This window comes from Mustela putorius, unplaced genomic scaffold, assembly GCF_011764305.1.
Source record: "Mustela putorius furo isolate JIRA1106 unplaced genomic scaffold, ASM1176430v1.1 tig00003834_pilon_pilon_pilon, whole genome shotgun sequence".
Taxonomy (NCBI): Eukaryota; Metazoa; Chordata; class Mammalia; order Carnivora; family Mustelidae; genus Mustela; species Mustela putorius.
The window spans coordinates 44,586,027-44,600,313 of record NW_025421987.1 but is presented as its reverse complement, the minus strand read 5'-3'; the positions used below and the strand labels follow the sequence as shown (position 1 = coordinate 44,600,313).

Sequence of the window (14,287 nt, the reverse complement as noted above, 5' to 3'; positions counted from 1 at the left end):
CTAATAAAACATACCAAACAGTACAAGGCAGGGCCTCCTTAGAGATGTTTTTGCCTTTTCTCAAATTACTGATAAAATAAGTTAAATGGTACTAAAAGCAAGACTTACTAGAGATTATTCTTTTGGGGGTTTCTGAATAATTGTTTACCCCTCTTGTTGTTTCCTTAGCTACAGACCAGCCTTACAATATTCATTTTAATGATGTTTTGTAAAATGCTTTGTTGTCAAAAAAAATTTTTAAGAAAGTTTTCCATTCTTAAGGTATCACTATCAAGAATGGAAATCAAACTTTTTTTTTTTTTTTTTTAAGACTTAGGGAGATTTCTAATGTCGCTATTTGTCCACTGTGAGTTTCTGTAATCCATTTTGGAATTTGTTTCTTGGACTTTAGATTCTGGATTTAAAGACATTTAAAATGTGTAGATTGCCCTCACCTTTCTTGGGCTACATTTTGTTTATTAGGATTTTTGTTATATCCTTTCCAGGTTGAAAACCCTTCTAACAGAAAAGGGAATCATGATAGGAGTTGGACAAGGTCTGTCTTCTCTTTTTACCTGGTCAGGGGGTTTTATTATTTTTGACCTTGCTTTGAATACCTTATGCTGTTTATTTAAACCAAATCTAACCTGTTTTTATAGGTTCACATTGTTATTTTCTATTCTTCCTTGAATGTGTGCCCTTCTTCTTAAAGTTACCTGTATTTAAAATGATGAGCTCATCAGAGAAAATCCCTTTTAGTTGAATTCTTTGGTTCTTCTCCCTTTATTTTGCATTGAGATTATTTGCAATTGCTTGGTCAGAGTTTTGTTTTTTCCTAATTTTCTACTTCTTGTCGGTTTTGAGCTCCTTTTGAAGACTATAGCTGTAAAATCAAACCTATTATTCCCTGAACTTTTTGAAATCCATTTTACTGAGGTCATGGCTCAGATTTAGCCAGGGCCTGTGGTTCCCTTTACATACTATTACTTCAGAATTCCTGCCACCTACATCACCAGCCAGTTCTTTCTAGTTGGGCAGAATTTAACCCAGAATAATTTATCCCATTGTTTGTTTGTTTCTACTAATTTTGAGAGTTGAAATGTTAGACAGATTAAGCCCATGGATCAAATACTTTCTAAAATCATAGTTACCATCCATCCATCCCCTCCCCAAGTACTATTATCCTTTGCCTCTTTGCCAATGTACAGTGTGCTTTGGGAAAGCTATATCCATATCTTGTCTGGTTTTATCATCGTCAGGGTATTGCCCTCAAGTGTTCCTTTTCCCAACCCTTTCATTTCTGTTGTCTCTTTATCTTAACCCAAATATGTATGGAATTTCTTAAAAATATGGGGATTTTTTTCTGTTAAAAAATAATATAGTTATTTTAGAAAATAAAAGTCTTCCGTATTCTCAATTCCAAAGATAATGGAAGGTAACATCATTTTATATTTTAGTCTGTGTATGAATGGGCAGAGAGAGATGCCTTCGTTTTTGTTTTTGTTTTTGTTTTTGTTTTTAATATGGGCCCTGCTATTCAAGGGATGGGGGTATATAACTGTGCATCCTAAGCCTGTATCATAATTTATTTAACTTGATTTCTTATTCTTAGACGTTTGTACTAGATCTCAGTGCTTAGAAGTATAATTGCCAAGTCAAAAGATTATAAATTTTTTTAAGATTTTAATATATATCAGAATGCCTTCCAGAAAGCTAATCCCAGATTATACTGCCCACTCGCAGTGCACGTATTTTTCCATTTCTCCCATTACCTTAACATTAACCAGCCCAGAGTGGGGTGGGGAAGGTGCTGCATGCAAGTGTGTACATCTATTTTTAGGTATTACCAACTTGGTAGCCAAAGAATGTGGGTGTCTTTTTTAGGTACAGTGCTATACCCCTTTCGTCCTTTTGGCTCCTTTTGGTTTTCTGCGTAGATACCTACAGTCAAGCCTGCTTAGTCATTATTTTCCTCAGAGCGTCGTTAAGTATCACTTCCAGGAAATTGTTTCTTTTTATTCAAAACGTGTTTTCTCCTATTGAGTCAAAATTTTTACCTGAATTTCTCTCCCTCCAAAAGTAATGTAAAATCATCTTAAGTTGAGAAATGTTGTATGAAACATTCTACTAGATGTTCTTCAAATGTTCCTCAGTTCCTTGCCTAAAGTCGCCTGTTGATATCCTTTTCTCATTCTTTGTTCCAAATTAGATCTTTTAACCTAAAAGGTGAATATGTTTCCTGTGTTCTCACGGCCTTCAGTTACCTACCCTGAACAACCAACCCTCCTAATTAAAATGTGCTCTACTCCTGAGCCCAGAGTGTCTAAGATCTCTCTGCTGCTGGCAGATAAGATATAAGGTCTTATTGACAGGCCCTCCAACTTTGTTAGTTTTTTGGTTGGCTCACTGGCATCTGAATTGCAGTTATGTTTTTTTTTTTTTTAAAGATTTTATTTATTTATTTGACAGAGAGAAATCACAAGTAGATGGAGAGGCAGGCAGAGAGAGAGAGGGAAGCAGGCTCTCTGCTGAGCAGAGAGCCGGATGCGGGACTCGATCCCAGGACTCTGAGATCACGACCTGAGCCGAAGGCAGCGGCTTAACCCACTGAGCCACCCAGGCGCCCCTGCAGTTATGTTTTTGAAATGAGTGAAGCCACTTTGGTGTCTTGTGTCACACCTTTTCCTCAGAAAAATGAAGAAAGAGAGGTAATAATACCTTGCTGAGGAGGGATAACTCCCCCTCGTTATTATACACCCCAAATTGTCAAAGTCATAGTAGACATTATAAAAAGAAAAGCGAAAATTGAGTCTTTCCCTTTATACTTTATATTTTTATTTCACTAATGCAGATTATGATTACAATTTAAATGTAAGTTTAGAGTGTACATTTGATTCTCTGTGAAAAATGGTCTTTTTTGTTCCAGTGTCAGTTAGTAACACTAACACCTGAAACATAGTTTTTTAATAAAGATATTTCCACTTGGAACAGCTTGAATAGGAACTTTCTGAGTATAATATCTTTTAGAAAAGTTGACCTGTCATGAGACATTTGTAACTATTATAGAATGAGATAGTAGTAAATAGAAACACGTGAAATGGGCTCAGAGAGCATAAAGGAAATAAGGAAATAAAAGTGTACTTAAAGTTAACCAAACACACTTATAAAGTACATATAAAATATTAAAAGAATTTGATATTTGAAATATATGCTTTTGCTAATCTGCCAATGATAAAAAATATTAAGGATTTTGTAGCTTTTGAGAACTTGAAATGTATTTATGATAAGTAGGGAACGAAGTTTTTATTTTTACTTAATTTCAGTTAAATTAAGTAACCATATATAGTTAGCAGCCACCCTATAAGAGAGTACAGATAGAACATTTCAGGCCAAACAGTGAACACTTGTATCACTTACAAGGCTTTTATCTTTTAGATAGATCCATAGTTGCAGAACCCTGATTCATGGTGGCAGAACATTTGGAATCCCAGCCTCCTATGTTCACTCACTATGCTTTCCTCCCAACCTATTTTCTTATTTGCTACTCTCTTTTTATTTAAACACTTCGGCAACAGTTTATAAATGTGGGGTCTTCCATTCACTTTCCTTCCCTCCCTGTTGGCACATTTGATTAAACTACGTTTGGAGGGAGAATGGACAGGAGTTGCTGATGCATTAGATGTAGGGAGTAGAGAAAGAAAAGAATCATGGTGACAACTTTTGGTTTATGACCTGAGCAACTAGGTGGGACATTTTCCTCAGTATTGAGACAGCAGCTCAATAAATCGATGACTCACTTATCTAGCAACTCTTATAGATCTCTGAGAATATAGGAGGGGAGGTGGGGGAGCAACTGTGGGTCCAATCCTAGAAAAATATATGTATCATATATGGAATTTTACACATAAAAATTTTGTCTAGGATAAAAGTTAGAGCCTCATGGATTCTATTGGGAACCTAATACCTTAGAGGGGGCATCACCCTTAGCTTCGCTGTGGGGTTGCCCCACTTGTCATTTTTATCTCTGAAGTCACACAGAATAAAATTGGTTTCATTAAATACATGTACAAATTCCCTTTGCCATATCCAGCACAAAAGCCATAGAACCATAGACTCTTCTTAGAATTAGGGAAAAATAAGTGATCATCTGATGCAATTTTCCTTGTCTTTTGTATATTTTATTAGGAGCAGACATACATATCTTGTAGAGGGACTAGGTTAGGGTTGCTCTCATGGGCTTGTGGGCATAAATTCTACCTGGCATTTAACTTATTTGACCTGTATGTATGTTCAAGATACCCCAAAATTTAGCAGCCTAAAACAAGAATAAACATTTATTATCTCACATAGTTTACATGGGTCAGGAATTCAGAAGCAGCCGAGCTGGATGGTTCTAGGTCAGGGTCTTTTATGAGGTTGTAGTCAAATGTCAGCTAGGGCTGCAGACATTGGAATGCTTACCTGGGGCTAGAAGAGGTACTTCCAGGATGACTCATTTATGTGCTTAGCAAATCAGTCCCGGCTGCGAGAGGCATCAGTCCCTTACCATTTTGTACCAGCTCTTCATAAGGCCACTTAAGTGTCTCACATTGTTGCAGCTGGTTTTCCATAGACCAACTGATCCAAGAAAGAGGGCAAGGTAGAAGCCACAGTATCTTTTATGTCCTAACTCTGAAAGTCATACACCATTGTCTCCGCACATATCCTATCGGTTACATAGGTCGGCCCTATTTTGGGGGGAAGGGACTACATTAGGGCATAAACACCCATAAGACATGATTCATTGGGGCCATCTTGGAAGGGGGCTACCAAGTGTGTAAGAATGATCTTAATAACTGTCCCTCAAAGCTGATCATTCTCTCTATTCCTCAAGTCCCTCTTTGGTTTGGTTCTGAAGTAGCATCAGAAGGATGGTAAGGGACATTGGTTTCTAGGAAGCTTGAAATAATGACCTCTGTATTTGTTTCCAAAACACTTTTATCTTTGCATACCCTATACAGACTAAGAATTAGGAAATAAAATAACTGTACTTTTCATTCTTATTATAAATTCCCAGATCTGTTCTAATGTAGTAACCCTTTTAGATAATAGAAATAGGCTTCTAGAAATCATAGTGGATTATGTAGGAGTTAGGTCTGAATGAAAGTCCCCTTAGGTTCTTTTCTTCTTTGCTAGGAAATCTTTTCTGCTGTCCCTTGTAGTCCCCATAAAGGCCATCATTCTCTTCCTCTAATACCTCTGTGCTTATTTCTCCCATTTGCAAAATGGGGGCAATAATTGTACCTATTTCTTAGGTGTGTACCTGCAATGTACATAGTATGATGTCTGGTACATTAGTAAGCATCCAAATGTTAACAGTTGCTGCCACTGACATTATGGTGGTGATGATTATTACAGTCACACTAAACTGTACAGTTGATGTATTTTTAGATGTCTCTTTTGCCTTTCCACTTACTGAACAATTTCTATACCCAGGTACTGTGCTGAGACCTTCCTAGGCCTTATTTCATAGACAGGTGGTAGTATCTCCATTTTACAGATGAGGAAATTGAGGAATAAAGAGGTTAAATAACTTATTCTATTGTCACAAAGCTGTTAAGTGGTACATAGCTATCAAGTGGTACAGCTGGGTCTCATTCTCAGTGTTTGTGGAGCTGGACTAGATTGAAGAAAGATGTATCACTGAATTTCAGGATAGCATCTCAGGACTAAAAGCAAGACGGTACAGTCTTTGGTTATTCATAGTTGAATTTGATGCTTTATAATCAAAAGTTGTTAGCTGTCCTTAAAACCATGATGCCAGGAAGCCTCACCTTTACCAGTATGAATGTGAAAAGGAAAGGGAATGCTGGAGACAGGAGCAAAATGAATTGTGGTGCTTTTAAGGAGTTTCTTTCTTTCTTTCTTTCTTTCTTTCTTTTTTTAAATAAAGATTTTATTTATTTTGACAGACAGAGATCACAAGCAGGCAGAGAGGCAGGCGGAGAGAGAGGAAGGGAAGCAGGCTCCTCATTGAGCAGAGAGCCCGATGCGGGGCTCCATCCCAGGACCCTGGGATCATGACCTGAGCCGAAGGCAGAGGCTTTAACCCACTGAGCCACCCAGGTGCCCCAAGGAGTTTCTTTCTTTTTTTTATTTGACAGACAGAGAGCACAAGTAGGGAGAGAGGCAGGCAGAGAGAGAGAGGGGGAAGCAGGCTCTCCGCCAAAGCAGCGAGCCTGATGCGGGACTCGATCCTAGAATCCTGGGATCACAACCTGAGCCAAAGGCAGAGGCTTAACTTACTGAGCCATCCGGGTGCCCTTTTAAGGAGTTTCTGGGTTTTGTTTTGTTTTGTTTTGTTTTTTTAAAAGGGAGTTTCTGTTTAAATATTTGAGAAGAAATGTTAAAGAAATTACTAAACATCCAAATCCAGTGACAGTTTTTAATTAATGAACATTTTTATTGTAAAAAGGCCATATTAACTCAACTACATAAAATAAGCTTACAGAATTGGCAGTAGGAGCAAAGTAAGTATGTACCAAGAAGAACTTTAAAAATGCAGTTTTATTCAGTTAGTAAGCCTGGTGTTCTGTGGGAGCTACTCTTGAGGTTGTAGAACTTTCCATTTTCTTTGTTGTATTTCTCCTCCCTGTACTTTGCCTCTGAAAAACATCTTTCTGTTCTTTTTCTCACAAAGGATGTATATAATTTGATTTTAAATGTAATTTGTTGCAGCAGGCAAAGGTTATTTGTTTTTGTTTGATGAATGAATACAGTGCTGTGACTTTAGCTTTCAAGGATATTTATAATCAAAATATTTAGCTGTTAAAATTTTACTTAATAGGGGATATGGAGATAATTCAGAGAAAAAAATAATAAAACCATTAAATTACAAACCTGAGGAGACTACATGTCTTTTCAGATTTTATTATTTAGAAGTTGAATTTGTTTCTTCAAATTCATACACACAATAGGATTTTGCTAGAGAGTGAATTAACATAATGAACTGGATGGCTACGTAAATGAACCTTAGTGGGTGTCCTCCAGTGTAGCTCATGCCTGTCATGGTCAAGCTGGTGAATTCCTCATGATTGGGAAATCTCTTAAGTCTAGAAGACCAGAACATGAAAGTTTTATCTGTCCTCTTCACATACTAAAAAGAGAAGTGCTGTTTGCTGATGATCACGCATAGACGCATAGGTTCCAAGTGTCATCCATCTCATGGGAAATGCTACAGTAAGTTTGGATTTGTGAGGATCATTATCATTCTGAAATAGCTCTGCAGCCTTTCAGGCATTTGCTAGACTTGTTTTTAAAGCAGCCTGCGGGAGTGCCTGGGTGGCTCAATAGGTTAAAGCAGCCTGTGCCTGAATTACAAAAATGATTGTTTTTCGTGAGAAATCCTTACAGGAACATGTGACCTGGACAGAAATTGATGTTGTCATTGATGACAGAATTTGGGTGATCATTGAAGAGTAAAATTTGCACTAGGACGGGCTTATCTAAGAAAAACCAGGAGTCATGACTGAAGTATTAGACATAGTTATGTAGTGATTATTGGAAAAGGCACGTACCTGCCTTCGGAGAAAGGTTCTGTGTCATATACCTTGCCACCTGTCCCATGTGCCATATAATGATTTAATATGACTCCATGCATGGACCCTGATCCTGTAATGTTTGCACTTATTTTCATGAAAACAGGACTAGAAGCAGCCATAAGTTTTTTTGAAGGAAATTAAATGAATTAAACATAACCAGTCAAATTGAGAGATTTGACATTTCTTCCCCAAATGCTGCCCTTAAAATAAGGAATTTAGAAAAAACATGTAGTTTTTATAGAGTGGCCATTGGAATGATAAATTGAACAGCTAATCCTTAAGTAAAGCGTTCCTGTCCTCCGGGTCTTCTGTTTCTTGCTGTAATCAAAAAATTGAAACAAAAAAGATCCAAAGGCAGATGTTACATTCAGCCATGACACTTGTTTACCCTTCAAAGGATATAGGAGCATTTCAGTCTCTAGGCAGACAAAACTTTGGAACTTGTTTTTTTGGTGTCACCAGCTTTGATGGTCAAGGGCAGTGTGACTTCTAGGAAGATGGCTCTTAGAAGTTATCCATCCCAGTTAAGCCACTTCTCTTCTTGCTCAGGGCTCAGTGTCAAGTGTTTGGGAGAAAAATATGCCCAGCAGTATGTATTAGCAGTCACATGCACGAGGGCCCAGCGACACAGCTGGACGGGCAACTGAAACGGCAGTCTGTTGCCTGCCTGAGAGGCAGTGCTGGTCCAGATGCAACTAAATGCCCACTTACATGTTAATAGGTGCTGTGAAATAATGATGAACCTTAAAAGGGGGGGGTGGGTAGGGGAGTTAGAGTTAAATATAAAGTTAGACATATTTCCAAAAGATTAGGTGAAATAAACTCTGTGCCAAGATATTTGACTGCAAGATGCTTCATTGAATTGAAGAAGTGAATCAGTCCTGCAGTGGCTGTTCCTTTTTTGCTCATTATCTTCCATTTCTACAAATAGTGAAGAAGGACTATACTTAGAAAGTAAGCAGCTGCAGTTGATTTACACATGGTGCTTCTACCTCTCAGTGCTGACCCATGTTACGGTCAGTGCCTCCACCCGTTTTACCCACTTAAGCAGATGGTGAACTGTAATCTGCTTCAGAATGTTTAGCAAGTGTTCCCAGCTGTGCACTGTTCACTTATTTATTTTCAAGTGAGCCAGACTCCCAACTGAGTATTCATGCATGTACTGCTACTCAGGCCCCAACTAACTCAAAGACACTTGTCTTTCCTGCACCAAACACCAGGCCAAGGCACGGACTCAGCTCTAAGCAGAAAGAAATTCAGATTTCATAGTATTGGCCATATTTAAACAACCTTTTCAGATACAGCTTGGAAGACCACACAGCTCAGTCTGCAGTGGAGGCAGTGTACTTTTCTCTTTGGGGTGTTAAAGCATTGCTCATGCTCTCTCTTGGGACTTCCGATTTGCAGATGCTAATGCTGGAGACCGTGGACAGACCAACAACGCCGCTTCTGCATCAGCTTCCAACTCCACCTGAACAGCCCCGAGCAGCCAGCAGCTGCATGGGGAAAACCACCAGTTACTTGAGTGTCACTCAGCAACACTGGTCACGTTTGGAAAGAAAATTAAAAAGAGAAAAAAAACCTGCTCATTTTAGTGTTCAATTTTTTTATTATTATTGTTGTTCTTATTTAACCTTGTAAAATATCTATAAATACAAACCAATTTCATTGTATTCTCACTTTGAGGGAGATCCAGGGGGTGGGAGGGGTTGTGGGGAGGGGAAAGCGGAGCACTAGAACACACAATCTCTCTCCCACGACAATCTTTTTTTATCAAAAGTCTGCTGTTGTATACTTTAAAAACAGGACTCCTGCCTCATGCCCCTTCCGCAAAAGAAGACGACTTTGTTCTGTGCTGAAGTTTTTTTGAACTTTGTTTTCTTTTAAAGTCAAGTGTAAGACTTTGGTATAGTGCACAGCTTGAAATTGGTTGGGAGCTTAGCAGGTGTAACTCAGTGGGGACTTCAATGTCACTTGTAAAATTAATCCATATCCTTGGGTATTTGAAGACTTGCCTTTGGCATGTTGGTGGCAGGTGTGGCAGACAAAAAAGAAAATGTGTATCATTTGTATGTAACCCAGGGAGGTCAATAAAGTTTGAAGATTCTTAATTGACTTGATAAGGTTTTCTTTTGCTCCTAATTAGTGCTAGTGGTGAAGAAACTTAAATTGGCTATCAGAGGAGGAGCATACGTGCTCTGAGGGTGGATCTTTGCCTGACCAAAGGTTCTCTGCAAGTTTTAGTGCAGTTTGAAACTAGTGACCAGAAGACTGAAAAGGATGTTGAGCTAGTCACTCTGGCTGCAGAGGTCAAAAGCTGATGAACCTGGAGGAAGGGACAGGTCAAGAGCAGATCTCACCACTGTGAATGAATTTGTCCACATTTGTTTCTAAAGTTGCTTCCCTTGGAAAGATACACTTGAGAGGACATTATAGTTAAATAATGTGAACTGTAACAGTCTACTGGTTTATTTTTCATATTTTTAATTACAAATTGAGCTTGCAGAAATTGCCACATTCTGCACATAGTTCTAATTTTAAATCCAAATCTAGAATCTGTATTTAATTTCAGCTTTTTTTTTAACCTCATGCTTTTAAAATTTTATTTATTATGTATGTCAGATAGACCATTGTGGTTTTAGATGGTAGGAATATTAAGAACTACACATCAAAATGGTATAAACAGTCACGTGTACCTACTGACTTTATAGGAAAGCTGATTATATAAATGTGTGTATGTATATATGTTATATATACATAGATTCAATACTGCCTTTTATTTTTATTTTTGTCCACAGTATCAAAATCAACTGGTTGAAGCATGAGAAGAATGTTTCCCCCCACACCCAGCTAAGAGTTTCTGTTTGTTTTCTTTGTGTATCAGTGAATAGTGTAAGACTCAGTTCCTGTTTTTGAAGAAAAAGCAATATTCCTTGGAAAGCAAAGAGGATTGAAGGATTATGTTTGCAGTGAGGAAATAGATTTTCACAACTAGTTTGTTTTATACTTTTAAGGTTGACATCTTTGTGGGCCTTATATACTCTAAAATGAACCTTAGTCACCTTGGTGCTTATGGGCCATTACTCGACCTATGAATCTTTAAGGCACAATCAGTTGTACTTTACATTTAAAGATCACTTGAGTGATGGCCGCCTTTCCCTTCTACCCAGTCTTTCCCTACACACCTTCCAAGGTTAGTTGATACCTGTAGGGCCATAGAGCTGAGCCCTCGATCATGTGTAGCCTCCCTTCACCTTCCTCATGGCCACCTTAGGTCGTGTTAGGGGTCTTGCCCTCCAGGTGATTCGGAAGTGGAGTCTCTTGGCAGCCCTCATCGAAGGTCCCAGTACCCTGTCCTGCTTCTTTACCAAGTGTATGCGACTCTCCAAGAGAGTCCTACTGCCTGCTGAAGTGAACCGTACCCAGAAGGGCAACTGTGAGCCATCTTAGTTTTCACTCACTGTTTAGCTAAGCTCTTTGGCCACAAAAGGGGTTTCTCCAACCTCTGGTTATATCAGAGTTCGTGAGAAAGGAAACACACTCAGTCAAACCAAATCGAACAAACTGACTTCTACATTTCATAATGTGCTTCTGAGAGCTAATTAAGCTTTGAAAGAAGTCTGAATCAAAGTATTTGGCCGGGTAAATTCCTAAAGGGAATGCTTTGGTAGACCATTTTCGGAAAGGATTTATAAAGAAGCTGAACAGCAGGTCTATGGCAGAGAAAAGGACCTGCTTTCACACCAAACTGCCCAGCCAAACATTTGGACACAGACACTACTCTGGACTTAGTGTATTTGCTAGAGTCCATAAAAATCTGTGCTTGTTTTAGGAAACAACCCTCCTTTGCCCCCATGAATGGGGTAAGAGAAAAAGAGAAAAGTCAGATGCTTTTCTCTCATTTCTGTATGTGTGTGTGTGAGGGCTGAGGTGCATGATTTTTCTTTCTCAAGGATCATGGTGGTATCACAGAACTCTTTTATACAAGTGAGATCCAGGTCTCTGAATATTTTTTGTAAATAATAATAATAATAATAATAATAATAATAAAGCTCCTCACCAAATTCAAGCTTGTACATTATATTTTCTTTCAATGTTTTTAAATTTAAGTTTTATTGTTTTGTATGTAAATATGTGGACCCAGGAACTGTTAATTAATGAGCAAAAAGTTACTGTTCAGGGCAGTGATTCTGTTTAATAATCAGACAAAATGTAGACGAGCTTTTTAAAGCCATATAGTTTTAACTCTGTACAGTAGGTGCCGGCCTGTATTATTGTAACAATAACTCTAGCAATGTATAGTGTATCTATATAGTTTGGAGTGCCTTCGCTTCCATGTGTTTGTTTTTGTTTTTGTTTTTCATTTCTCAAATTTTAATTGGTTTTTCTATCCATGTCTCCCTGTCCTACCCCTTTCCCTTTGAAATAATAACTCACTCCTAACAGTGTCTTTGCCCCTTCCACAGTTAATTTCAGTGATACCATGCTCAGGAGTGGAAAGAGGAAACCGTGTTCATGCTCTCACTGCATTTAAGCCCTGCCTCTGTTTTGGTTATGAGCAGCTCTTTCCTCCTCAGTCAGTAGCAGTGACCAGTTTCATTTCATAATTGGTCCACCCAGGGACTTTGTGTCATGCCAGGGAGCCCTAGAGCTGGAAGAGACCGAATAGATTCGAGTTTGCTCATCTCTTCCCCAAATTCCTTCCATGGGTCTTAGAAACAGCAAAGTCCAGGAGCCTTCCATGCTCTCTCCCCCTTGTCTACTTCCTTCCCAAGTGAAAGAGAGAGAGTTGGTTTTTATAAATCCAAGTTGCTTAATAGTATCAGGTTCTGCTCCATCCGCGGTCCAAAATGCTCTAGTGCAACTACGAGCAGTTACTGCGCTGAGTGCCACCGTGCCGAGAGAGGCCTGCCGTGTTACCGAGGGAACTCAGCCCATCCCCTCCCTCCTGCCACCTCTCCCCTTGTTCAGTGGAATGTCATTTCCATTTCCTTCTTAAAAAATTTAATTCTAACTGTGTGCCCATCATGAAGGCCTTTTTTGAAAGAAAAATATTAAAATTTGTTTTGCCTCCAAGTATTCCATATATAAGATGTCTTGAGTAGAAGAAAAAACAAACTTTACCAAACCAAAGGTTGCTATTTTTGAAACATCGTGTGTTCATTCCAACAAGGCAGAAGACTGCACCTTCTTCCCAGTGACATGTTGTGTCTGTCTCTTAAGTCCTCTTAATTTTTAGACACATATTTTTGGTTTGTGTTTTAACAAAGCCTGCCTAACCAGTCATCTTGTCTGCACCAATGCAAAGGTTTCTGAGAGGACTGTTGTATTCTCTATCCCTGTGGATATAAAGACACTGGCATTTCATTTCTTTTTCCCTTTCCTTTTTAAGGGATTTAACTTTGGAATCTTCCAAAGGAAGCTTGGCCAATGCCAGATCCCCAGGAGTTTGGGGGTTTTTTCCTTTGTTTTAAACCAAAATTATATCTGATTTCTGTTGTTCATGTTAGTGATCATCTAATCACAGAGCCGAACACTTTCTCCCCTATATAGAAAAATAAAGTAAGCATGCTTTACAATAAAATCTGTCTTTTCTGGTAGAAACCTGAGCCACTGAAAAAAAAACAACTAGAAGCAGAGTAGAGTCCCAGATTAAGGTCTACGTTTGAGAGGCTTTGAAAGTAATCCCTGGGGTTTGGATTATTTTCACAAGGGTTATGATGTTTTATTCAAGTTTGTTGCTCCGTTTTGCACCTCTGCAATAAAAGCAAAATGACAACCAGTACATAAGGGGTTAGCTTGACAAAGTAAACTTCCTTGTGTTCATTTTTAAGTTTTTTTTTTCTTACTATATCTGTCTACAGGCAGATACAGATAGGTGTATGAAAATGTGCTTGCCTGTAAAATTTGCATTTATAAATGTGTTGCCGATGGATCACTTGGGCCTGTACACATACCAATTAGCGTGACCACTTCCATCTTAAAAACAAATCTAAACAATTTATTATATATATATATATATATATATATATATATATATAAAGGACTGTGGGTTGTATACAAACTATTGCAAACACTTGTGCAAATCTGTCTTGATATAAAGGAAAAGCAAAATCTGTATAACATTATTACTACTTGAATGCCTCTGTGACTGATTTTTTTTTCATTTTAAATATAAACTTTTTTGTGAAAAGTATGCTCAATGTTTTTTTTTCCCTTTCCCCATTTCCTTGTAAATACATTTTGTTCTATGTGACTTGGTTTGGAAATAGTTAACTGGTACTGTAATTTGCATTAAATAAAAAGTAGGTTAGCCTGGAAATGAAATTAAAATTCACAAGTGTGTGGTCTTTATTTCAGTACCCACCCCTCTTTTCTTTACCCTGCCTATTTTGCTACTGCAATATGTAGTCACATCACCATCTCCGTTCCTCCAATTAGAGAAACATGGATCTTTGTTCTAAAATCAAAATATGAACACTAGTTCTCGTTCTTTAAATTATCGTATTCCATTGTATAGCCCCAAGAGGTGCAGCTTCCATCTTGGAAACCTTTGGATTTGAAGTAGAGGAAGCTTTGCAGACACTGCTTTGAAAAGAAAGAAAATGTCCTTGAAAGGGACAAATTTTTAAAACGTGTATAAGCTGCTGTCTTTGATTACTGTGTTCATGGTTTGGTGTAGCTGTATTTTCTTTTAACTTTCATCCCATCAGTAATGGTCTTTGGGA

The 14,287-nt window shown here is 38.2% G+C and overlaps 1 protein-coding gene across 3 annotated transcripts in view; it reads left to right on the top strand.

Annotated features, from left to right (window-relative positions):
• Positions 1-13,892, top strand: part of GSK3B (glycogen synthase kinase 3 beta) — a 214,735-nt gene extending 200,843 nt beyond the window's left edge. For 2 of the 3 annotated variants that reach the window (XM_004772792.3, XM_004772791.3), the window contains one exon: positions 8,967-13,892. In XM_004772792.3, the coding sequence (XP_004772849.1) occupies positions 8,967-9,034 (68 nt within the window). In that variant the 3' untranslated portion in view covers positions 9,035-13,892. Of the gene's footprint in view, positions 1-485; positions 536-8,966 lie in introns of all 3 variants that reach the window. The other variant, XM_013046044.2, reaches the window with a different exon arrangement.
• The last annotated feature ends 395 nt before the right edge of the window (positions 13,893-14,287 follow it).